Source organism: Zea mays, chromosome 10, assembly GCF_902167145.1.
Source record: "Zea mays cultivar B73 chromosome 10, Zm-B73-REFERENCE-NAM-5.0, whole genome shotgun sequence".
Lineage (NCBI taxonomy): Eukaryota > Viridiplantae > Streptophyta > Magnoliopsida > Poales > Poaceae > Zea > Zea mays.
In genome coordinates, this window is record NC_050105.1 from 129,576,527 (window position 1) to 129,598,673 (window position 22,147).

Below are 22,147 nucleotides of genomic sequence, written 5' to 3' on the forward strand. Positions count from 1 at the left end.
CGGCTGCAAGTACTGTAGCTTCCTCTGGAAATGCCGCAGCCACAGCAGCTTTCAGCTGTAGCGAACGGCTTGCTAGTTGCTACAGTGTTTTATTTTTATGTAATGCTGTCTAAAACATCGAACTATCTTTATGATCTCGCAAACAAAACATGGGAGTCCTCCAGCCATTGTCCTTTCCATTTTCCAAATTCTAACCCCCTCGCCCTCCCTGCTCTTCTAGTTTCAACTTTCATCCGTGACCTTTGGCAATCGAGTCGCGGGTCCCACCTTGCAACGAACTGATCAAGCCAACCGACCTATCAGCAGTTCAACTGACATCCTCCCTACAAATAACGACGTGGGAGAGCGAGAGCGAGAACGCAAGAGCAAGATGGAGCAATCGAGAGAAGACGACGCAAGACGCAATAAAGAGTCAGAGACAGGAGCGAAGGACGAGATGGTCGTCTACTTCAGCATCCCCGTCTTCTTTGCCATCATCATTCTAGCCGCGTGCGGCGTCGTTCTCGCCGATGTCGTCACCAGCATCTGGGGCTTTGCTGTGTCCTCGTTATCGTCATCATCGTCCCATGTCAAGGCATGGTGGCATTCGCGACCGGTGCTCCTCTTCAGGCTCGGCGGCGTCACCACCCTGAGGCAGAAGCTGAACGACCCGTTCGCCATGTGCCAGGACAGTATGGAGCCCGGTGAGAAGGTCCGCACGCTCTCCTGCAACCACATGTTCCACTACGGCGCCACCGTCAAGTGCCAGAAGACCCTCGACGAATGGCTTCTCAAAGAGGAGATGTCCTGCCCAATCTGCCGCGGGATTCCCCATCCCGTGCTGCCGTGGAAGCGGCCACCGCCATCGTTGCTGATGTTGTAGGAGGAGGAGGATGAGGAGCAGGAGGAGGAGGGTGAGGAAGAAGAGGAGGACTCGGAGGAGTTTCGGCTTCCGTCGCACTGGTTCGACGAAACACTACTGTAGTAGACAAGCGTGATCGAGCTTGGAATCTTGGATGGGACGGAGTTGACGCATCCTGTATTCCTGTGGGGCGTTCTGCATCAGTTCTTGTCCTTGAAGGATTCTTTCGACGTTTCTGTCTCTGCATTTTTTGGAACTGATCAAGGATAGTATGGCGGTGCGAGTTGCCTGATAGCCTGGATTAGTTCTTGGAAGATTCTTTCGTTGTTTCTGGCATTCGCTTTCTTGGAAATCATCGAGCTTAGCAGCGTTCCTGCTCTTTTTGTCCAGAATGCTGTTCAGCCGTGACGAACTGAATTTCTTGCATTGATGCCAAGAAACAAAGATTTGTTAGCCCTTGAATCAGTTACAATGTTCTAACTGAAGAAGATAGATCCTTGGTTCATTGCTCTTTCAATTACTTCCGTCGCAATGTGAAATAGTATTTGTTCGCAGCATTGTTTGCTAATTTCTTGCAATTGTGTTTGACATCAGTTGCTTCATCTGTTATAGCCCTTTTTTTGAACCAAAAAGTATGTTGGATGAAAGCCTTATTTCATGCTTATAGTCTGAACACTGAACTGGGTTTTGATTTGAACTGTGAATGTGAACCGTATTCAAGATGAAACTATTAAGAATAAAAAGTAGGATAAGTATACAAACATTTTGATTGGGCATTCGAAAACTTATTACACTGTGACATTAACTACACAACATATATATCTTGTTTTTACATTTTAACTGGTTTTTTCGAGTAAATATAGTTATAATTTCAAGCATTCCCCTTTGTGAATTAGGATTTGATTTGAGCTAGTAGAGCCTTTTTTGGAAAAATTCATAAATCTCACCTTGAAGATTGTCTATGCACGTCTTACTGTAACTTGCACATTGCAAAATAGTGGTAAGTTGTAATGTCCGTTGCAAATTGACTGTATTTTTTAAGTTATCAAGCACTACTAGCGAATGCAAATTAATGGGTGCAGCTAGATTTGTGACTATTTTTGCAATTTAACTATGTAGTAAATCTTTCCATGAGTGCTTCGAGTGTTGGTTATTTTTATCTATGTAGTAAATCTTAGGTGTCGTTTGGTTTGGCTATTTATTGGCGTGACAGATTCCGTCGTCAACCACTCGTGTTTATTTCCTTGTTTAATGCCTGACATACCTGGGCAACAGGTCCCTGCGCTTTAGAAGAGTTATTTGAGATTGTAACAATCTCGTCGCGCGGCTTCGCAACTTTATTACTCCGCAGCTGTGCATCGCTATTTTAGTATTTTGGAGCTCACAACTGCACCATATTGAGACAGTTAATGCCTCGCGCTGTGTTACCTTCTTAGATATGGTAAAAGTTAATTTTATCCCTGCCGTAACCACGTTGGCGCCACTCCGGAGCTCAAAGGACTAGGATCGCTTGAGGCGGCCAAGCTCCTCGGCGCCATGGAGGCCGAGCAGGTGAAGCGGCGCGCTGGTACAGGAGAGGCGCGTGCAGAGAACAGGGAGCAGCAGCGCTGGGGCGAGTTCGGAGAGAGCCAGGGGCACACTCCCGCGGCACCAGAGAGCTCGGCCGCCATAGGAGCAGGGAACAATCGCTGGAGAGAGAGTGCGGCAGGGAGGAAGAAGCTTGGGGAGATGGGGAGGAGAGAGGTCCGCGCGCAGAGAGTTTCGCGAGCTGGGCGAGCAGGGTACGACTTCCAGAGAACTCAGCCGCCAGCAGAGAGAACCGGAGAGGGAAGACCTGGGCGCTCACCAGGGGAGCTCTGCTGGGCGCCGATAGAGGAAGAGGGAGGAGCAGGAATGGAGCGCGCTTGAGGGAGACGAGCTGGGGCGCGGCACCAGGGGGTCCAGGGCGGAAGAAGCAGGGAGGGGCAGCTGGGGCAGGGGCATCCCGGCGAGCTCGCCATGGGAGGAGCGAGCAGCCGAGCAGAGAACGAGAAGTGGAGGGAGGCAGCGTCGGCGAGCACGCAGGGAGGTCGGCGCAGGGACGATGCAGATCCAGTTTGTGGCGAGACCGGCGTCCATGGCTGAGAAGGGAGATGGAGTCTGCCGCGACGAGCGCAGGGGCGCGGCTGGGAGAGAAGGCGGCCACCAGGGGCAGCGCCCAGGCGTGCGCGACAAGGGAGAAGAGAAGCTGGGCACAGGAAGCTGGGAAAGAAGACCGCAGCCGTGGAGTCGTTGTCGGCCGCGAGCTCCAGTAGCCGGTAGCCGCGCAGTTACGGCCGCAGCCGCGTCGGAGTTCTCTAGCGCAAGAACACTCGAAGTCCGGTTAGAGGTAGATTAGTATGAAAGGGAATACAACCTACTGAAAGAGCAACAGAACAGACGTTAACAGAGCGCGGAGCATTAACTGTCCCAATATGGCGCGGTTGTGAGCTCCAAAATACCAAAATAGCGATACGCAGCTGCGGAGTAATAAAGTAGCGAAGCCGCGCGACTCCGCTTTAGAAACCAGATTGAGCTCAATTGTGAGGTGTAATAGATCGATTGACTACTGTTTAATATATCAATGGAATGATTTACGCATCCCGATACTCAACCAAACAAAAACAAACAATCAAAACTTCCCTTCCCACTACCACTGGTATTCATTCCCTTTGCATTGCTATTGCCTCATGTGGAACCAAGCATCAACTTATAGTAGTTACAGGGATGACACAGGAAAAGATGGTTGATCTGAGTGAGGAGGCTTTTGAATTGTCATCGAGATTTATCTTTTTTGCTCTTTACACATAGTTTGTCTCGTTGGTAACATGTGGCATGTACATGTAGCCATCAAGTGTTGCATTCGATAATTTATTTCACTTCATCAATTTATCTTTCATGTAGGACTGTAAACTTGGAATTGACAACTAAATAACTAATGATAGATGTGTTGCGGCTCAATAGTGTGATTATGCATCTAGACATGTTCTTGTTGTTCATGACTGTGCCTAATCGGTCTCTTGTACTTTGTAAGAGAGATTGTTGTTGCAAAGTTGACACTGCTAGATGCCATTTTGTATTTTTCTTCATAGGCAGGAAGGTAATTAAAAAATAGTGGCAACTAGAATATTTCCTTATTATGAAAGCCGGTACAAACCGGCAACATCCAGGCTATCCACGTCATCAGATTAAACATCAACCATATGATCTGGTGTGAACGGCCAGAAACGAAGCAACTCTTCTGCGAGGGGACGAGATTCTTCCAGAGCATTCCTAGGACGTCCACGTGAGCTATCCACGTTCTACTGCTAACCAGATTTGGATACGCCAGAAAGAGAAAAATTTACAACGCCCCTCCTAGATGCTTCTCCACAACCATCACCACCGTGGCGATCGCTCTCCGTCACCGTGGCTCCACTGTTCGCTCCTCCTGTGCCGCTTTGTCGCCGCCTCCTCTCGACTCCCGCCAGCTCGTCGAAGCCTTTTCCTTTTTCCCTCCTCGCCGTCGTCCTCGCCCTCTCGGTCCCACCGGCACATGCTGGCGCCGGAGACGTCCAGTTCCGATTCCAGTGACGACGGTGGTGACGTTGGCTCCTCAGCTTCCAACTGTCGTAGGTGCAATCTCAAGCTCGTCGTCAACCTCTCGCAGCCGACCCGAGAGCAGCACTACCGCTAAGCCCCACTCCCCCAACAGTACTTTGACGGCTGCGTCAAGGGCGGATGACCTGGCTGGGGACGACAGCAATAGCGAGGAGTAGGCCAAACCGCCTAAGAAGCATTGGATCAAGTCGTGTGCCGTCAGATCTCGCCACTGCGAGATGAGCCATGCCCCCTGATAGTCCACCAGCCTTGCCTTTGCTTCTTTCATGTTGTTGGTGAAGGTAGGAGCGACCCTGCGACCACGCCGCGGGTGAATCGGGCTTCGGTGCCAGTCCGATTTGCTTTCTGCTTTCGCAGCCATTGCTTGCTCGATGTTTGAATTTTGAGCGCCTTTTTGGCGTGAAAATTTGATATATTTTTTCCCGCTTGGTAGAAGGCGCTGGAGATGACTATCAAGAAGCGTCAAAAGTGTGTGTTTCAGACATCTTTGTCACAAACGCAAGATGTGATTTCTTGCATGTTGCACAAAGTTTTAATGAGCTCGATTTCTTCCCTTTTGCCATTGTTCTACTCCAGAGGAAGGATAAATAAGGAATGCTTGCAGAGTCAGTGGATCCAGAGGATGAGAGCTCAAAACCCATAGTCATTTGCCGTACTTCCTAAAAAGTACCAATTTGTTCGGTAGCGAGCTGTTGAGTATTGATGTTGTGGTTATTGATTGACGGTGTTGCCTGCTTACCACGATGAGGTTCAACACCTAATGGACTTTGGAACCATCATGAATGACATGAATGCATAGGGTCCCTGTCATATTTGTCTATTGCAATAAAATACATGATCTACTGCGTAGCTTGGATGGAATCATTAAAGAGTATCTCTCACACATTCTCTATCACTTAAAGGTGCATTTAACTTCGGTTTTGTGCATAGTGTCTATTCCTGCTCAAGTCTATTACGATAAATGGTGATTAGTCCCCCCAAAAAAATGACGGTGTCTGCATGCAAAGGCAAAAATGCCTAATTGCAATTTAAAACAAAGCATTCACTAACTACAAAGTGATTCTGTTCAACATACATGACGCTCTGTTCACTAGCTTCAGAGTGGTTCTGATAAAAATACATGACATTTTGTTCTTTTATTGTTACTATGATCTTGCATTTAAAAATATAACGGAGTTTGATCTTAAATATGTCTACAAAACTTATCTTCTCTTTCAGTGATTGCCTTTTGTCCAAACAACCATGAAATACATATCTATAAATTCTTCACAAACAAGTGGGAGAAACTTCATGATCTGCCAAAGGTAGATAAACATTCTTTCTATATCGCCTAATTACAATGTGATTCATTATCTTTTTCCTATTGATATTTTGCAGCAGCATCAAAGTGTTTTAGGGATAGAGAGGACAATATCGTCTAACAAAATAGTAACAATTTTCACATGACAGAAATTAGTAAGTATACGCCAAAGTGCAAATTTCTATAAATCTAATCTAGCTTCTTACTCTTGCAGGGGAAAGATGAGTGCTTATATATATTTTTCATTAGGATATGTTTGGACACAAGAAGAATCTGATTGGGTACCTAACCAAGTTATTCTAAAGTTAAATCGTGCAACTTTTTTGTGTTATGTGGATCCCAAAAAGTTAGCTAGTTCCCTTCCTATTTCTGTCACATTTATACATTTCCTCACTCTACTGGTGAACTAAAACAATTACCAAGCACACATGCTCTCATAGTTTTTATTCCATACACGTCATGAAACTAAGACATTTTTTTAGTTGACAACATAGCCCCCAAAATAATAATGAACACAATTCCAAAATCTTTCATACTTTTCCCCCCTTTTTAGACAAATAGAGATTTACTCTGTGAAGCATTGTGTTACATACATATTACATTTTGTGTTCTGGATGTGAGTACTCATACATTTCTTATTTCTCTTCATGTCGACGATTTCCATGGAGCTGTGACTACTCATCTCGCAATTTCTAAATGTGACTTTTTTCTCCTTTGTAAGGTTAGTTACTAACACTATTTTATTTTGTAGAACATATTTTACATAAGTCATTGTTTCTCGCAAACCTTCTACTGCATGTTCCTTTTCCAGTTGTTTCTTTGATGACCTATTTTATGGAACAAAGCAAACATCGTTACACACTGCTGCACACTTTTTCTTTTCTTAAACAAATAGAAATTTAGTTGCAGTTGAATAGTTCCAGATGTTATTAACTGAATAGGAACTTGATTAATTATATAGATAGTCATATATATTTTTATTTAATTATATTGGTATCCATGGTGAGTTTGTCTTCTTCTTTCTTACATATGGCCAAGTCGCGTTGCGCATACAGATCACCTCCAACAGCAGGTGCTAGGTCTGCCTTGTTACTGAGTTCAAAAACTCGACATCTTGTGCCAACCAATCAAAATATGACCGGTGTGTGCATAGTTACAAATGATGTGGCCAAATATAATATGAAATAACAAAAGATCAGTCTGGGTTTTCGTAAGATTAAATTTTCTTTATATCTTGTCCCCACAAGAGACATCAATAATGTAGATTATTTAGTTTGCTAATTCTCTACTGAAGTTAGCTGCCAAGTTTTATGTATGGGAAATGCACAAATGACACTCTTTAATGGTAGATTGTTGGGTTTTTCCTCAAAACCTGAGGGTACTTGAAATATTCAATACAACTGATATTTCAACTAACAAAAAATAGTAGAATAGGAATGCAAAGACTTTTTTATGCAATACGCTTGAAAGAAGCATATTCTGATGTCCAATATCAAACATGACACATGCCTTTATGTTTTACATAGTACATGCAGTTAGTTGTTAGTGGTTTCAAAACTGACCTACAAGATCTCTTTACTATGGACCTCTTCAGTTATGTATATATATTTTTAAAATATGCTTAATTGCAGTTCAATTGTTAACAACACATTAAGACTTAATCAAGCAATATGGATACTCATTCATTTATTGTTTCTCTTTATGTTGAGGCTTTCCATGGAGTTGTGCTTCTAAATTTCAGAATTGTTAGCAGGACTTCTCTACTCATTTCCACATAAGTTCCAACCACTGTCTCCTCCATAGACATTGTTTACGCTTATGCAATGTTTAATGTGAACTATTAATATTAAACATGCACGTAATTGTAGATTAATTGTTAATAGCATATTAAGAATTTAATGAAGCATATGTGTAGTCATTCAGTTAATATTTCTCTTTATATTGAGGATTTGCATGGAGTTGTGCTTCCAGATTTCACAATTAATAACAAGAATGTTCCGCTCATCTCTACATAAGTTACAACCACTATATCTCTTCCATCGACATCATTTACACTTATGTACTACCTCCCGTTTTCGAATATTTGTCGCCCGCTAGTTATTTTTGAACTAAAATGCGACAAATAAAAAAGAACGGAGGAAGTAATACTTTTGTGTGAACTATCAGTATTAATATTACGCTGATGACATATTTTGTGCTCAGTATGAGGCCTTTTATTTTTCCAAGTACGTGCAGTTAGTTATTTATGGTTTGAAAACTGATCTATAAGATCTCTTTATTACAGACCTGCTCAGTAGTAATTCTTCAAAGTATGCGTGAATGCAGTTTTCCTGTTAATAGAAGATCAAGAGTTCAATTAAGTATATGGGTACTCATTCACTTATTGCTTGTATTCACACCGAAGCTTGCCATGGAGCTGTGCTGAAGACATACTGGATGTTACGACAAAACCATCGAACTAATATGTTGTTATCATATTGTCGGCGTTTCGAGACCGGGAGGTCCCCGAGCCGACGAGTGAGTGTGCCGCGTGCCCCAGCCCAGATGGGTCGAGCGCGTGGGCGAGCGCGAAGGGGGGAGAAGCGAGGTGGCCGGAGACGGGCGTGAGAGAGGTGGAGATCCCGCGGCCTTCGTGTTCGTCCCGCGCCCAGGTCGGGTGCGCTTGCAGTAGGGGGGTTACAAGCGTCCACGCGGGTGAGGGAAGCGAGCGGCCCTAAGAGAGCGCCTGTCCCGTCCTCATCCCGCGCGGCCAACCTTCTCTAAGAAGGCCCTGGTCCTTCCTTTTATAGGCGTAAGGAGAGGATCCAGGTGTACAATGGGGGTGTAGCAGAGTGCTACGTGTCTAGCGGAGGGAGAGCTAGCGCCCTAAGTACATGCCATTGTAGCAGCCGGAGAGATCTTGGCACCCTGCTGGCGTGATGTCGTGGCTGTCGGAGGAGCAACGGAGCCTGGCGGAGGGACAGCTGTCGGAGCGGTCGAGTCCTTGCTGACGTCCACCTGCTTCCGTAAGAGAGCTGAGAGCCGCCGTCGTCACAGAGCTTGTGGGGCGCCATCATTGCCCATCTGGCGGAGCTAGCCAGATGGGACACCGGTCTTGTTCTCCATGACCCGAGTCGGCTCGGGGTAGGATGATGATGGTGCTTCCTGTTGACGTGGCGGGCCTGTGCCCTAGGTCGGGCGACGTGGGGGCTCCTCCGAAGCCGGGGTCGAGTCTGTCTTCCGTGGCCGAGGCCGAGCCCGAGCCCCCGGGTCGGGCGAGGCGGAGATCGTTCGGCAGAGGCCCGGGCGGAGTCCGAGCCCTGGGGTCGGGCGAAGCGGAGTTCGTCGTCTTCCGGGTCTTAGCCCGAGTCCGAGCCCTAGGGTCGGGCGGAGCGGAGTTCGCCGTCTTCCGGGTCTGAGCCCGAGTCCGAGCCCTGGGGTCGGGCGGAGCGGAGTTCGCCGTCTTCCGGGTCTTAGCCCGAGTCCGAGCCCTGGGGTCGGGCGGAGCGGAGTTCGTCGTCTTCCGGGTCTGAGCCCGAGTCCGAGCCCTGGGGTCGGGCGAAGCGGAGTTCGTCGTCTTCCGGGTCTTAGCCCGAGTCCGAGCCCTGGGGTCGGGCGGAGCGGAGTTCGCCGTCTTCCGGGGCTGAGCCCGAGTCCGAGCCCTGGGTCGGGCGGAGCGGAGTTCGCCGTCTTCCGGGGCTGAGCCCGAGTCCGAGCCCTGGGTCGGGCGGAGCGAAGCTTCCTATGGCGCCTTTGGCAAGGCCTGACTGCCTGTCAGACTCACTCTGTTGAGTGGCACTGCAGTCGGAGTGGCGCAGGCGGCGCTGTCCTTCTGTCAGACCGGTCAGTGGTGCGGCGGAGTGACGGCGGTCACTTCGGCTCTGCCGGGGGGCGCGCGTCAGGATAAAGGTGTCAGGCCACCTTTGCGTTAAATGCTCCTGCAACTCGGTCAGTCGGTGCGGCGATTTGGTCAGGGTTGCTTCTCAGCGAAGCCAAGGCCTCGGGCGAGCCGGAGATGCGTCCGCCGTTAAAAGGGGGGCCTCGGGCGAGACGGAAGTCCCTCGAGGTCGGCTGCCCTTGGCCGAGGCCAGGCTCGGGCGAAGCGTGATCGAGTCACTCGTATGGACTGATCCCTGACTTAATCGCACCCATCAGGCCTCTGCAGCTTTATGCTGATGGGGGTTACCAGCTGAGAATTAGGCGTCTTGAGGGTACCCCTAATTATGGTCCCCGACAGTAGCCCCCGAGCCTCGAAGGGAGTGTTAGCACTCGCTTGGAGGCTTTCGTCGCACTTTTTTGCAAGGGGACCAGCCTTTCTCGGTTGCATTTTTGTTCCGGTGGGTGCGCGCGAGCGCACCCGCCGGGTGTAGCCCCCGAGGCCTCGGAGGAGTGGTTTCACTCCTTCGAGGTCTTAATGCCTTGCGTAATGCTTCGGCTGGTCTGGTTGTTCCCTCATGCGAACTGGCCGTAGCCCGGGTGCACGGTCGGGGCCCAAGCTCTCGGGCTGGTATGTTGACGCTGTCAACGGTCTGGCCGGAGCCGGGTTTGCGAGAGCAGCCCCCGAGCCTCCGCACATGGCGAGAGGACGATCAGGGACAGACTCGGCTTTTTTACATACGCCCCTGCGTCGCCTTTCCGCAAGGAGGAGGGGGGAGAGCGCCATGTTACCCTCGATGGGCACCGAACATGGTGTCTCCGGTGAGCTGCAAGCGGGTGATCCGAGTGGACGTCCGTGCCCCGTTCGTTGGGGGTCGGCTAGGGGCCCAGAGGCACGCCCAAAAGTACCTGCGGGTGATCTGCCGGACCCGGTCCCCTAGCGACGGGGTCCGAGGGCTCGATGCCTCCCTCCGATGGGATTCCGTTACAAGATCGTTCCCGCTGGTCTCGGAAATGTCCTAGGGTACCTCGGGAGCGCAGCCCGAGCCTCGGTTATGTATCGAACGTACCCCTGGTCATCCCTCGCTCGGTGTCTGAGGCGACTGTGAACCCTTCGGGGGCCAGCCTTCGAACCCCTGATCAGTAATGGGCGCGGAGCCCGAGTAGCCTGAGGCGGCCATGGAGCCCTTCGGGGGGCCGGCCTTCGAACCCCTGACCAGTAGTGGGTGTCGGGCCCACGCGATCTGAGGCGACTGTTGAACCCTTCGGAGGGCCAACCTTCGAACCTCTGATCAGTAGGGGGGGCTCGGAGCCCGGTTCCTTCGCAGAGAAGGATCCTTTTCGGGGTATCCCCCTTTCCCAGTCCCTGTTGCAAGAGATAGAGAAAGAGGAAAAAAGGAAAAGGATACGAAATCGAACGACGTGGCGTACCTTTTTTTGGCGCGGTAATTACGGCGAAGGCGAAGCGTCGCCCGCCGCTCCTGCCAGAGGCGCCGCCTGTCCCGCCGCAGAGTTAATGCGACAGGACGAGTGGTTGGTGGGGCGGCCGTTGCGCGTGCGCGAGCCGTTCGAGGGACGGCTGTTTCGCTTCGCGTTTTTTGAACCCCGCGTCCGGTCCGAGCGGAGCGCTGGAAACGGTTCCGCCCTGGCCTTTATATCCTCGAGAGGGGGTCCGGTGACGGCTCTTCGCTCTGCTCCCCGCTTCTTCCTTTAGGTCTTTGCAACCCAAGGAACTTTAGTCGGAGAAGAGAAAAATCACCCTTCCTGCCCTTTGCGCCGCCATCCCTTCCATCTTGGTGATGGCTGATCGGGTGACCATAATTCCCCCACGCGATCCGTGGCCCTTTTCCACGGTGACGGCGAGCGACCTGGAGGAGCTGGTCGGCGAGGGTTTGCTTCGCCCCCTCACCGATAAGCAGCGACCAGAATGGATTCCTCCCGTGGGCGGAGCCGCTCCGTCCCCACCGCCGGGGTACGTCGTGAGCTTCGTCTCCTTCCACGAGCGGGGATTCGGTGTGCCGACGGGCCGCTTTATGCGGGCAATCCTGTTCCACTATGGGGTGGAGTTGCATAACCTCACCCCCAACTCCATCTCACAGGCCGCTATCTTCGTAGCGGTGTGCGAAGGGTACTTGGGGATCGCTCCCCATTGGGATTTGTGGACTCATCTCTTCCTCGCCGAGCCTTTCGCCTTGTCGACGGGGGAGAGGAGGATCCGTGCAGCGGTGCGGGCCGGAGGCTGCACTCTTTTGCTGAGGTAGTCGCGGGCGTCGCAGTACATTCCTGCCATCCTCGCGTCCTCGAACAAGGGGTGGCAGCGCCGGTGGTTTTACCTCCGGAATGACGGTGAGTTGCTCCCACCATTCTCCCAGCGGGTAGTCACCGCCGCCACCGACGCCTGGCGCCATGGGACCCCGCACGAGAGACAGAAGAATCTCGAACCCCTTCTCCAGGCCCTGAAGGAGCTGCGGGAGGGGGGACTCACCGCTGCGGGAGTGGTCGCCGCCATCCACCGTCGGAGGGTGCTTCCTTTGGCGGAGCGGCGGCTGCCGCTCTGGGAGATGACTCCGGAGGCTGACTGGGAGGGCTCGCGGATGTCCCCTGATCCTCTTCCCTTCGACGCCCTCCAATGGCGAGTGTCGGCTGCGATGGGGAAGCCGGACCCTCATGCCTACTCCCAGCTTCGGATGCGCCCCGACCAGGGGTGCGTAACTCTGGTGAGTATTCACTCCCTCCTTCTTCATACATCGGGTTGCTCCGGGTTCTTATGATTGGGTTTCTATCTCCCCTTCTTTTAGGAGGTGGGATGGCACAAGCCCTCCCTGCCACAGGTCCCGAAGGACGCGGTGGATCGAGCAGCGCGGCGGGTCGCCGTAGAGGAGAAAAAGAAGAAGAAGGACGCGGAGAAGGCCCGGGCCCGCGAGTGGAGGCGGGCTCGGGACGCCTTGGAGAAGCGCCATCGCCAGCAAGAGAGGGAAGGGCTCCCAAGGGAGCCATCGCCAGAGACGCCCGACGACGACGATGACGACGATGATGAAGAGGAGGATGACATGGCCGCCCGTCTCGGCCTCAGCCCCGGCTTGGGGTGTGGCCAGGAGCCGCCGAGCCAGCCCCCGAGCGGGCCGACGCCGTCAGTCCCCGGAGTTGGGGTGTCGGGGTCCCGGCCCGAGGCGCAGGGGCGATCCGAGAGGTCACCTGACCCCTCAGCCGGAGGAGCTGAGGTGGCTCCGGAGGGCCAGGTCAGGGCGTCTGCTCCCCAGGGGCCGCCGCTCGTGCCGGTGGCGCATGGGGGTGACCCTCAAGTCATCGCGGCCGTGCCCGGGCAATCTGCTCCCCGGGCGTCCCAAACGAGGGTGGCGCCGAAGTTGCCGGCGAAGCGGACCTCGGCGGCTGTTTCGGGAGCCGGGACCCAAGAAGGCTCTCCCCAGGCGCGGTGGATCATGGCCCAAAGTGGGTGAGTATCTTGGAATGTCTTCGTCTTGGCTTCCCATTCGTATGTCTCGGCTGTGATTTTCCCTTTCCCCCCCTTTTTTTTATCCAGCAAGCGAAGCCATGGCCAGACCGACCTGGCACCCCGGAAGGCCCTTAAGATGGCACCGGACTGCGTGGCCAGCGCCGCCTCGGGTCTTGTCGTTCAGCCGACCCTTTCGCAGGGTGTTCCGCCGCAGGGGGCTCGGGTGTCGCCCGTCTCTGGGGAGCGGGCTCCCAAGCCTAGCTCTTCTGCCGAGGCGGCCATTGTGATAGGGGAGGCGGCCGACGCCGATGTGGCCCCGAGCCCGCCTGTCGTGTCGGCCACGCCGGCGCCCGTCGCTACCGAAGTCGCCGCCGTCCCAGTCGGAGAGCGACCGGTTGCTGCCTGCGTCAGGATGGCCGACGCGTCAGCGCCTAGTGCCTCGGAAGAGGTGGGCGTGGGTGCGCGATCCGTCCAGCCGGGCGGCGGCTTCGTCGCCGTGCGGCGGAGCCCCGAGGCCCGGCGTCAGCTGCTCCGATTCCGGACCCGCGAGGCCTCGGACCCTGTCTTCGTCCTCGACGATGAACAGGAGGACCAGTCCTGGGATGAGCTCCGCGAGCACGCTGAAGCAATGGTGGGATCGCTGCAGTCGTCGTTGGAGGTTTTCTGCAGGGATGTCCCCAAAATCCTCCAGGTAACGGTTTCAGGCATACCTTTTCCTTTCTGCGAGCGAGGCGTTCGTCGTGACGCCCTGTCTCCTTCCTCCAGGACCTGACGGATCGGAGCGCCGCCAAGTCGTCATTCATCCGCCGCGAGGCCGATGTCTGGGGCTCGCTGCGATCCCTGAGGACCTCGCTTGCCGGGGCTACTGCGCGCCTTTCTCAGCAGGATGCCAAGGTAGCGGACCTCCAGTTGCTTTGCGCTGACCTGAGGGCCGAGGCGGCAGCAGCGCGCACAGAGGCGCAACGGCAGCGGTCGGAGTTTGCCCAGGTCGTCGAGGAGCGGGACCAATCTCGGGGCCGAGCTGCCGAGGCCGAAGGCCGGGCCGAGACCCTCGCGGCCGACCTAGCCGCAGCCCAGGTCGTGGCCTCGGAACAGCGTGCCCGAGCCGAAGGTACGCCATGGTCGTCCCTGATTCTTGTTCTTGTCGGTTTCCTCTGCTTGTGCTTGAGGTCTTTCTTCTGGTTGTTCGCAGAGCTCGAGTCCGCCCTTGACGAGTCCGCCAAGGCGCTCGCCGAGGCGCTTGCCGAAGCTGCCGAGCAGAGGGAGGCTGACCTCGCGGCCATGTCCGAGGCCGTCTCGGATGCTTATCGGATCCTTGGCTCCGGCGACGTCCCTTCAGGAAGCTCCCCCCAAAGCCGCCTTCAAGCCTTGGGTGATCACGCGCGCGACAGAGTCCGCGAGGCGCTGCACCACGGCGTCAGGCGGGCCTTCGCTGTGCTCGCTTCCCACTACGTTGTGGACCTGGAGCGGGTTAGTGAGGGGTATTGTCTTCCTGATGAGGACGAAGCTGCCCTGGCGGAAGTTCAGCGGCTCGACGCGATCGCCGCGGGTCCGAGCGCGGTGTTGGCGACCACCTTCGAGGTGGAGATCCTTCCCCCTGCACCGTCGCCGGAAGCCGAGATGGACCTTACCGACGGCGGGGATGGAACCGAGGGCGCGACTCCTTCCCAAAGCGGCGCCTAACTCTTGTTGGAACAGCTTCTGTTGAATGTGTGCCTTGCCGCGGCCGCTGAGGCCTGAACACTCTGTTTTTCTTGCATGAAGTCACACTCTTCTTTCTTTCAGCCTGCGTGTCTGGCCCGGCTTGTCGATAATGGGGTGGCTTCCCAAGTTGGGTCATTTTTTTTCGTGGCAGGTGATGAGTGAGGCGTCCCTAGCCTGGAGGCGTAGGAGTTCCTCGGCTCAGTCGGCCTTGCCACTTACATGTACCCACGTTCGCTCCTCGGGACTCTGCTTCCGACATAGCCGGGAGAACGCAAACGCCCTTTTTTGATTGAAAATTTTTGATGCGGAGAAGTACACCCGATCTTCGACGCAGAGGGGTTCCCCCTTTCTAGCCCCCGAGGGAGGGTCGGGCTCCGCCGAGGCGAGGCCGACCCTACCTTGACGGCCGAGGCGCAGAGGCTGCCTGACGGGTCGGACTCAGGCCCGAATATCCAGCGGGTGCTCGGCGACATCCCTCGGTATGTCAGGCATGTCTGAGGGACTCCACGCAAAGATATTGGCGCTTGCGTGGAGAAAGTCGACGAGCACTGCTTCCTTATTTGGGGTCGAGCCCGGAACCGATCTGGATCTGCCTGGAGGTGTCGCCACTGGGGTCGAGTGGGACGGCCTTAACCGTCTCCGCTGGCTCGAAGTTGCCGGCATGACGCTTCACGTCTGGCACCTCTTTGGAGAGGTTCTCCAGGTCGGCGATGAGGGCCTCGGACTCGACGAGGGCCTCGGCGCACTCCACGCACTCCACGTCGCATTCGAACGCGTGTTTGTACGTGGGGCCGACGGTGATGACCCCGTTGGGGCCCGACATCTTGAGCTTCAGGTAGGTGTAGTTGGGGACGGCCATGAACTTCGCGTAGCATGGCCTTCCCAGTACCGCGTGGTAGGTTCCTCGGAACCCGACCACCTCGAACGTCAAGGTCTCCCTTCGGAAGTTGGAGGGTGTTCCGAAGCAGACGGGGAGGTCGAGTCGTCCGAGGGGCTGGACGCGCTTCCCAGGGATGATCCCGTGGAAGGGCGCAGCGCCTGCTCGGACGGAGGACAGATCGACGCGCAGGAGCTTGAGGGTCTCGGCGTAGATGATGTTGAGGCAGCTGCCCCCATCCATCAGGACCTTGGTGAGCCTGACGTTGCCGACGATGGGGTCGACGACGAGCGGGTATTTCCCCGGGCTCGGCACATGGTCGGGGTGGTCAGCCTGGTCGAAGGTGATGGGCTTGTCGGACCAGTCTAGGTAGACTGGCGCCGCCACCTTCACCGAGCAGACCTCCCGGCGCTCTTGCTTGCGATGCCGAGCCGAGGTATTCGCCGCATGCTCACCGTAGATCATGAAGCAGTCGCGGACCTCGGGGAACTCTCCTGCTTGGTGATCTTCTTTCTTGTCGTCGTCGTGGGCCCTGCCACCCTCCGCGGGTGGCCCGACCCTGTGGAAGTGGCGCCGAAGCATGACGCACTCCTCGAGAGTGTGCTTAACGGGCCCCTGATGGTAGGGGCACGGCTCCTTGAGCATCTTGTCGAAGAGGTTAGCACCTCCGGGGGGCTTCCGAGGGTTCTTGTACTCGGCGGCGGTGACAAGGTCCGCGTCAGCGGCGTCGCGTTTCGATTGCGACTTATTCTTGCCCTTCTTCTTGGCGCCGCGCGGAGTAGACGCTTCGGGAGCCTCTTCCGATGGGCGGCCCTGGGGCTGCTTGTCCTTTCGGAAGATAGCCTCAACCGCCTCCTGGCCAGAGGCGAACTTGGTGGCGATGTCCGTCAGCTCGCTCGCCCTGGTGGGGGTCTTGCGACCCAACTTACTCACCAGGTCGCGGCAGGTGGTGCCGGCAAGGAACGCGCCGATGACATCCGAGTCGGTGATGTTGGGCAGCTCGGTGCGCTGCTTCGAGAATCGCCGGATGTAGTCCCGGAGCGACTCTCCCGGCTGTTGCCGGCAGCTCCGAAGGTCCCAGGAATTTCCGGGGCGCATGTACGTGCCCTGGAAATTGCCGGCGAAGGCTTGGACCAAGTCGTCCCAGTTGGAGATCTGCCCCGGAGGCAGGTGCTCCAACCAGGCGCGAGCAGTGTCGGAGAGGAACAGGGGAAGGTTGCGGATGATGAGGTTGTCGTCGTCCGTTCCACCCAGTTGGCAGGCCAGGCGGTAGTCCGCGAGCCACAGTTCCGACCTTGTTTCCCCCGAGTACTTTGTGATAGTAGTCGGGGGTCGGAACCGGGTCGGGAACGGCGCCCGTCGGATGGCCCGACTGAAGGCCTGCGGACCGGGTGGTTCGGGCGAGGGACTCCGATCCTCCCCGTTGTCGTAGCGCCCCCCACGCCTGGGGTGGTAGCCTCGGCGCACCCTTTCGTCGAGGTGGGCCCGACGGTCGCGTCGATGGTGCTCGTTGTCGAGGTGGCCCGGGGCCGCAGGCGCGGTGTTGCGCGTGCGCCCGGTGTAGACCGAGGCTTCCCGCATAAATCGGGAAGTCGCGGCGTGAGGCTCCGAGGGGTATCCCTGCCTTCGGGAGGCAGTGCTCTCGGCCCGTCGGGCCGCATCGCCTTCCAGGAGATTCTTGAGCTTTCCCTGGATTCGCCGACCCTCGGTGGTTGATGGCTCCGGCATCGTGCGGAGGAGCATCGCTGCGACTGCCAGGTTCTGACCAACCCCGCTGGATGCGGGCGGCGGCCTGAGCCTGACATCGTTGGCGACGCGGTGCTGGAGACTTTGGGGGCAGGTGACGTATTTCTCCGGCCGGGGGTTGGCCCGCCCATACCTGCCTGACATCCCGGCGGATCGTCTCAAGCGCCCCTGTTCCCTCGTCGAGCCTGGCCTACGCCCCGCGGACTTGCTCGAGCTGTGGGTCGTGACCCCCCACCAGAACGGGGACCACAGCTAGCTCCCGCGGGATGTCGGCGCGAGGCGCCGGCCTAGGAAAATCACCGTCCTCCGGCATGCCAAGATGGTTGCCTTCGGAGGGATCCCCTAGCTCGACGTGGAAACATTCGCGGCTTGGGCCGCAGTCCTCGTCGCCAAGGCTGCGGCTTCCGTCGGAACAGTCAGAGAGGCAGTAGTCACATGCGGTCATGAAGTCCCGCATGGCACTGGGGTTGCCAAATCCAGAGAAATCCCAACAGATGCTGGGATCGTCATCTTCCTCGGACCCAGAGGGCCCGTAGGTCGAGACGTCCGTCAATCGGTCCCAAGGCGATCGCATACGAAACCCCAGTGGGGTTGCACTCGCCTCAATGAGAGCGCCCGCCAAAGCGAGGTCGCTTGGCGGGTTGAGGCCGAGTCGAAATGACGTAAGATGGGAGTTAGTCAGTACCTTTTGGTCGACGAGGAGCGACGTAGTCACATCGGGGACTGGTTGCACCGTCGTCTCAGGTACGAGGGCGACGTCCTACAAGCTTTCTGCGAGTGCGCCGGCGTCGTCTTCTTGCTCGGGATCAGCGTGTTGCGGGGGGACGGCGCCTGCCTTCGTCTTGAACGCGAGGTCGACGCCCGGCGTGCCCTCCGTTGGGGCGCTGGGAACGTCGATTCGCTCGACGGCCGACGAAGCGTGGCCTCCCGCTTGGCCTTGGTTGCCCCGCCTCCTCCTCCGTTGGCGGGGGAGAGGACGGGGCGAGCTCGAACGTTGTTCTTCCACCACGCGGGGAAGATGTCGTCGGTTCTGCCGCCGGTGGGCGGGTTGTCGGCCGCCATTGTCGTTGTCGCGCGGCGGTGGAAGGAGTATCATGTCGTAGCCGCCGTCGAATGACATGAACTCGAAACTCCCGAAACGGAGCACCGTCCCGGGCCGGAGAGGTTGCTGGAGACTGCCCATCTGGAGCTTGACGGGAAGCTGTTCGTCAGCACGCAGCAGGCCCCTACCTGGCGCGCCAAATGTCGGCGTTTCGAGACCGGGGGGTCCCCGAGCCGACGAGTGAGTGTGCCGCGTGCCCCAGCCCAGATGGGTCGAGCGCGTGGGCGAGCGCGAAGGGGGGAGAAGCGAGGTGGCCGGAGACGGGCGTGAGAGAGGTGGAGATCCCGCGGCCTTCGTGTTCGTCCCGCGCCCAGGTCGGGTGCACTTGCAGTAGGGGGGTTACAAGCGTCCACGCGGGTGAGGGAAGCGAGCGGCCCTAAGAGAGCGCCTGTCCCGTCCTCGTCCCGCGCGGCCAACCTTCTCTAAGAAGGCCCTGGTCCTTCCTTTTATAGGCGTAAGGAGAGGATCCAGGTGTACAATGGGGGTGTAGCAGAGTGCTACGTGTCTAGCGGAGGGAGAGCTAGCGCCCTAAGTACATGCCAATGTAGCAGCCGGAGAGATCTTGGCACCCTGCTGGCGTGATGTCGTGGCTGTCGGAGGAGCAACGGAGCCTGGCGGAGGGACAGCTGTCGGAGCGGTCGAGTCCTTGCTGACGTCCACCTGCTTCCGTAAGAGAGCTGAGAGCCGCCGTCGTCACAGAGCTTGTGGGGCGCCATCATTGCCCATCTGGCGGAGCTAGCCAGATGGGACACCGGTCTTGTTCTCCATGACCCGAGTCGGCTCGGGGTAGGATGATGATGGCGCTTCCTGTTGACGTGGCGGGCCTGTGCCCTAGGTCGGGCGACGTGGGGGCTCCTCCGAAGCCGGGGTCGAGTCTGTCTTCCGTGGCTGAGGCCGAGCCCGAGCCCCCGGGTCGGGCGAGGCGGAGATCGTTCGGCAGAGGCCCGGGCGGAGTCCGAGCCCTGGGGTCGGGCGAAGCGGAGTTCGTCGTCTTCCGGGTCTTAGCCCGAGTCCGAGCCCTGGGGTCAGGTGGAACGGAGTTTGCCGTCTTCCGGGTCTGAGCCCGAGTCCGAGCCCTGGGGTCGGGCGGAGCGGAGTTCGCCGTCTTCCGGGTCTTAGCCCGAGTCCGAGCCTTGGGGTCGGGCGGAGCGGAGTTTGTCGTCTTCCGGGTCTTAGCCCGAGTCCGAGCCCTAGGGTCGGGCGGAGCGGAGTTCGCCGTCTTCCGGGCTGAGCCCGAGTCCGAGCCCTGGGTCGGGCGGAGCGGAGTTCGCCATCTTCCGGGGTTGAGCCCGAGTCCGAGCCCTGGGTCGGGCGGAGCGGAGCTTCCTATGGCGCCTTTGGCAAGGCCTGACTGCCTGTCAGACTCACTCTGTTGAGTGGCACTGCAGTCGGAGTGGCGCAGGCGGCGCTGTCCTTCTGTCAGACCGGTCAGTGGTGCGGCGGAGTGATGGCGGTCACTTCGGCTCTGCCGGGGGGCGCACGTCAGGATAAAGGTGTCAGGCCACCTTTGCGTTAAATGCTCCTGCAACTCGGTCAGTCGGTGCGGCGATTTGGTCAGGGTTGCTTCTCTGCGAAGCCAAGGCCTCGGGCGAGCCGGAGATGCGTCCGCCGTTAAAAGGGGGGCCTCGGGCGAGACGGAAGTCCCTCGAGGTCGGCTGCCCTTGGCCGAGGCCAGGCTCGGGCGAAGCGTGATCGAGTCACTCGTATGGACTGATCCCTGACTTAATCGCACCCATCAGGCCTCTGCAGCTTTATGCTGATGGGGGTTACCAGCTGAGAATTAGGCGTCTTGAGGGTACCCCTAATTATGGTCCCCGACACATATTTTCATATGATCGTGTTTTAGTCCACTTCTTCAATCCTACATATATTGTATTATCGGTATACTAAGAAAACCTGTGCATGTGCCTCTATTTACCGAATATTTACCTGTTCATTTTATACTTATATATATATACTAAATGTTTTATATTAATTCATACATAATATTTATATAAATTTTTAGATCATATAAAACGAATTTGATATCGCGCGCAGGGTCGCGCGATATACACTAGTTTACACATTAATTCCCATAGAGAACCAAAGCAGATTGGGTAGTGGCAACTTGTGCTAAAAATTCCAGGTAGGAATAGAGTTTCTGAAAGGGAATTAGGCTTACACTTAGTTCCTAATTGATTTTGGTGGTTGAATTGTCCAACACAAATAATTGGACTAACTAGTTTTGCTCTAGTGTATAAGTTATACAGGTGCCAAAGGTTCACACTTAGCCAATAAAAAGACCAAGATCGGGTTCAACAAAGAGAGCAAAGGGATAACCGAAGTGTGCCCTGGTCTGGCGCACCGGACTGTCCGGTGCACCAGGGGACTTCACGCCGAACTCCTCACCTTCGGGAAAATCCAGAGGCGCTTCGCTATAATTCACCGGACTGTCCGGTGTACACCGGACAGTGTCCGGTGCTCCAAGGAAGGGCGCCTCAGGAACTCGCCAGCCTCGGGAACTCGCTCCGCTATAATTCACCGGACATGTCCGGTGTGCACCGGACTGTCCGGTGAGCCAGCGGAGCAACGACTACTTCGCGCCAACGGTCACCTGCAGAAGCATTAAATGCGAGCCAGAGCGCGCAGAAGTCAGACACGCGCGATGTGGCGCACCGGACACTCTACAGTGCATGTCCGGTGTGCCACCGGACATCCAGGCGGGCCCAGCAGTCAGCGCTCCAACGATCGGAACCCAACGGCCTGGTGACGTGGCTGGCGCACCGGACACTGTCTGGTGTGCACCGGACTGTCCGGTGCACCATGCGACAGACAGCCCCACCAAACGGCTAGTTTGGTGGTTGGGGCTATAAATACCCCCAACCACCCCACATTCAAGTCATCCAAGTTTTCACACTTCCAACCACTTACAAGAGCTAGGCATTCAATTCAAGACACACCCAAGTAATCAAATCCTCTCCCAATTCCACAAAAGCTTTAGTGACTAGTGAGAGTGATTTGTCGTGTTCTTTTGAGCTCTTACGCTTGGATCGCTTTCTTCTTTCTCATTCTTTCTTGTGATCAAACACTCACTTGTAACCAAGGCAAGAGACACCAATTGTGTGGTGGTCCTTGCGGGGAAGTTTTGTTCCCGGTTGATTTGAGAAGAGAAAGCTCACTCGGTCCGAGGGACCGTTTGAGAGAGGGAAAGGGTTGAAAGAGACCCGGTCTTTGTGACCACCTCAACGGGGAGTAGGTTTGCAAGAACCGAACCTCGGTAAAACAAATCCGCGTGTCACACTTCTTATCCGCTTGTGATTTGTTTTGCACCCTCTCTCGCGGACTCGATTATATTTCTAACGCTAACCCGGCTTGTAGTTGTGATTAACTTTGTAAATTTCAGTTTCGCCCTATTCACCCCCCCTCTAGGCGACTTTCAATTGGTATCAGAGCCCGGTGCTTCATTAGAGCCTAACCGCTCGAAGTGATGTCGGGAGATCACGCCAAGAAGGAGATGGAGACCGGCGAAAAGCCCACTACAAGCCACGAGAAGGCTTCATCGGAAGAGTCCCGCAAGAAGGGAAAGGGGAAGGAGAAGAAAGCTTCTTCCCACAAGTCGCATCGGAGTGGCGACAAGATAAAGAAGATGAGGAAGGTGGTCTACTACGAGA

At 55.6% G+C, this 22,147-nt stretch overlaps 1 protein-coding gene across 1 annotated transcript; it reads left to right on the top strand.

The window, feature by feature from the left end:
- The first annotated feature begins 225 nt into the window (after window positions 1–225).
- Window positions 226–1,410, top strand: LOC103641794 (Putative RING zinc finger domain superfamily protein). Its single transcript, XM_008665130.2, has one exon. The coding sequence runs from the start codon at window positions 371–373 to the stop codon at window positions 860–862; it is 492 nt and encodes a 163-aa protein (XP_008663352.1). The 5' UTR covers window positions 226–370; the 3' UTR covers window positions 863–1,410.
- The last annotated feature ends 20,737 nt before the right edge of the window (window positions 1,411–22,147 follow it).

Bases quoted from the DNA above. Each gene is read 5' to 3' on its own strand.
- LOC103641794 (XM_008665130.2), top strand. From the start codon at position 371: ATGGAGCAATCGAGAGAAGACGACGCAAGACGCAATAAAGAGTCAGAG.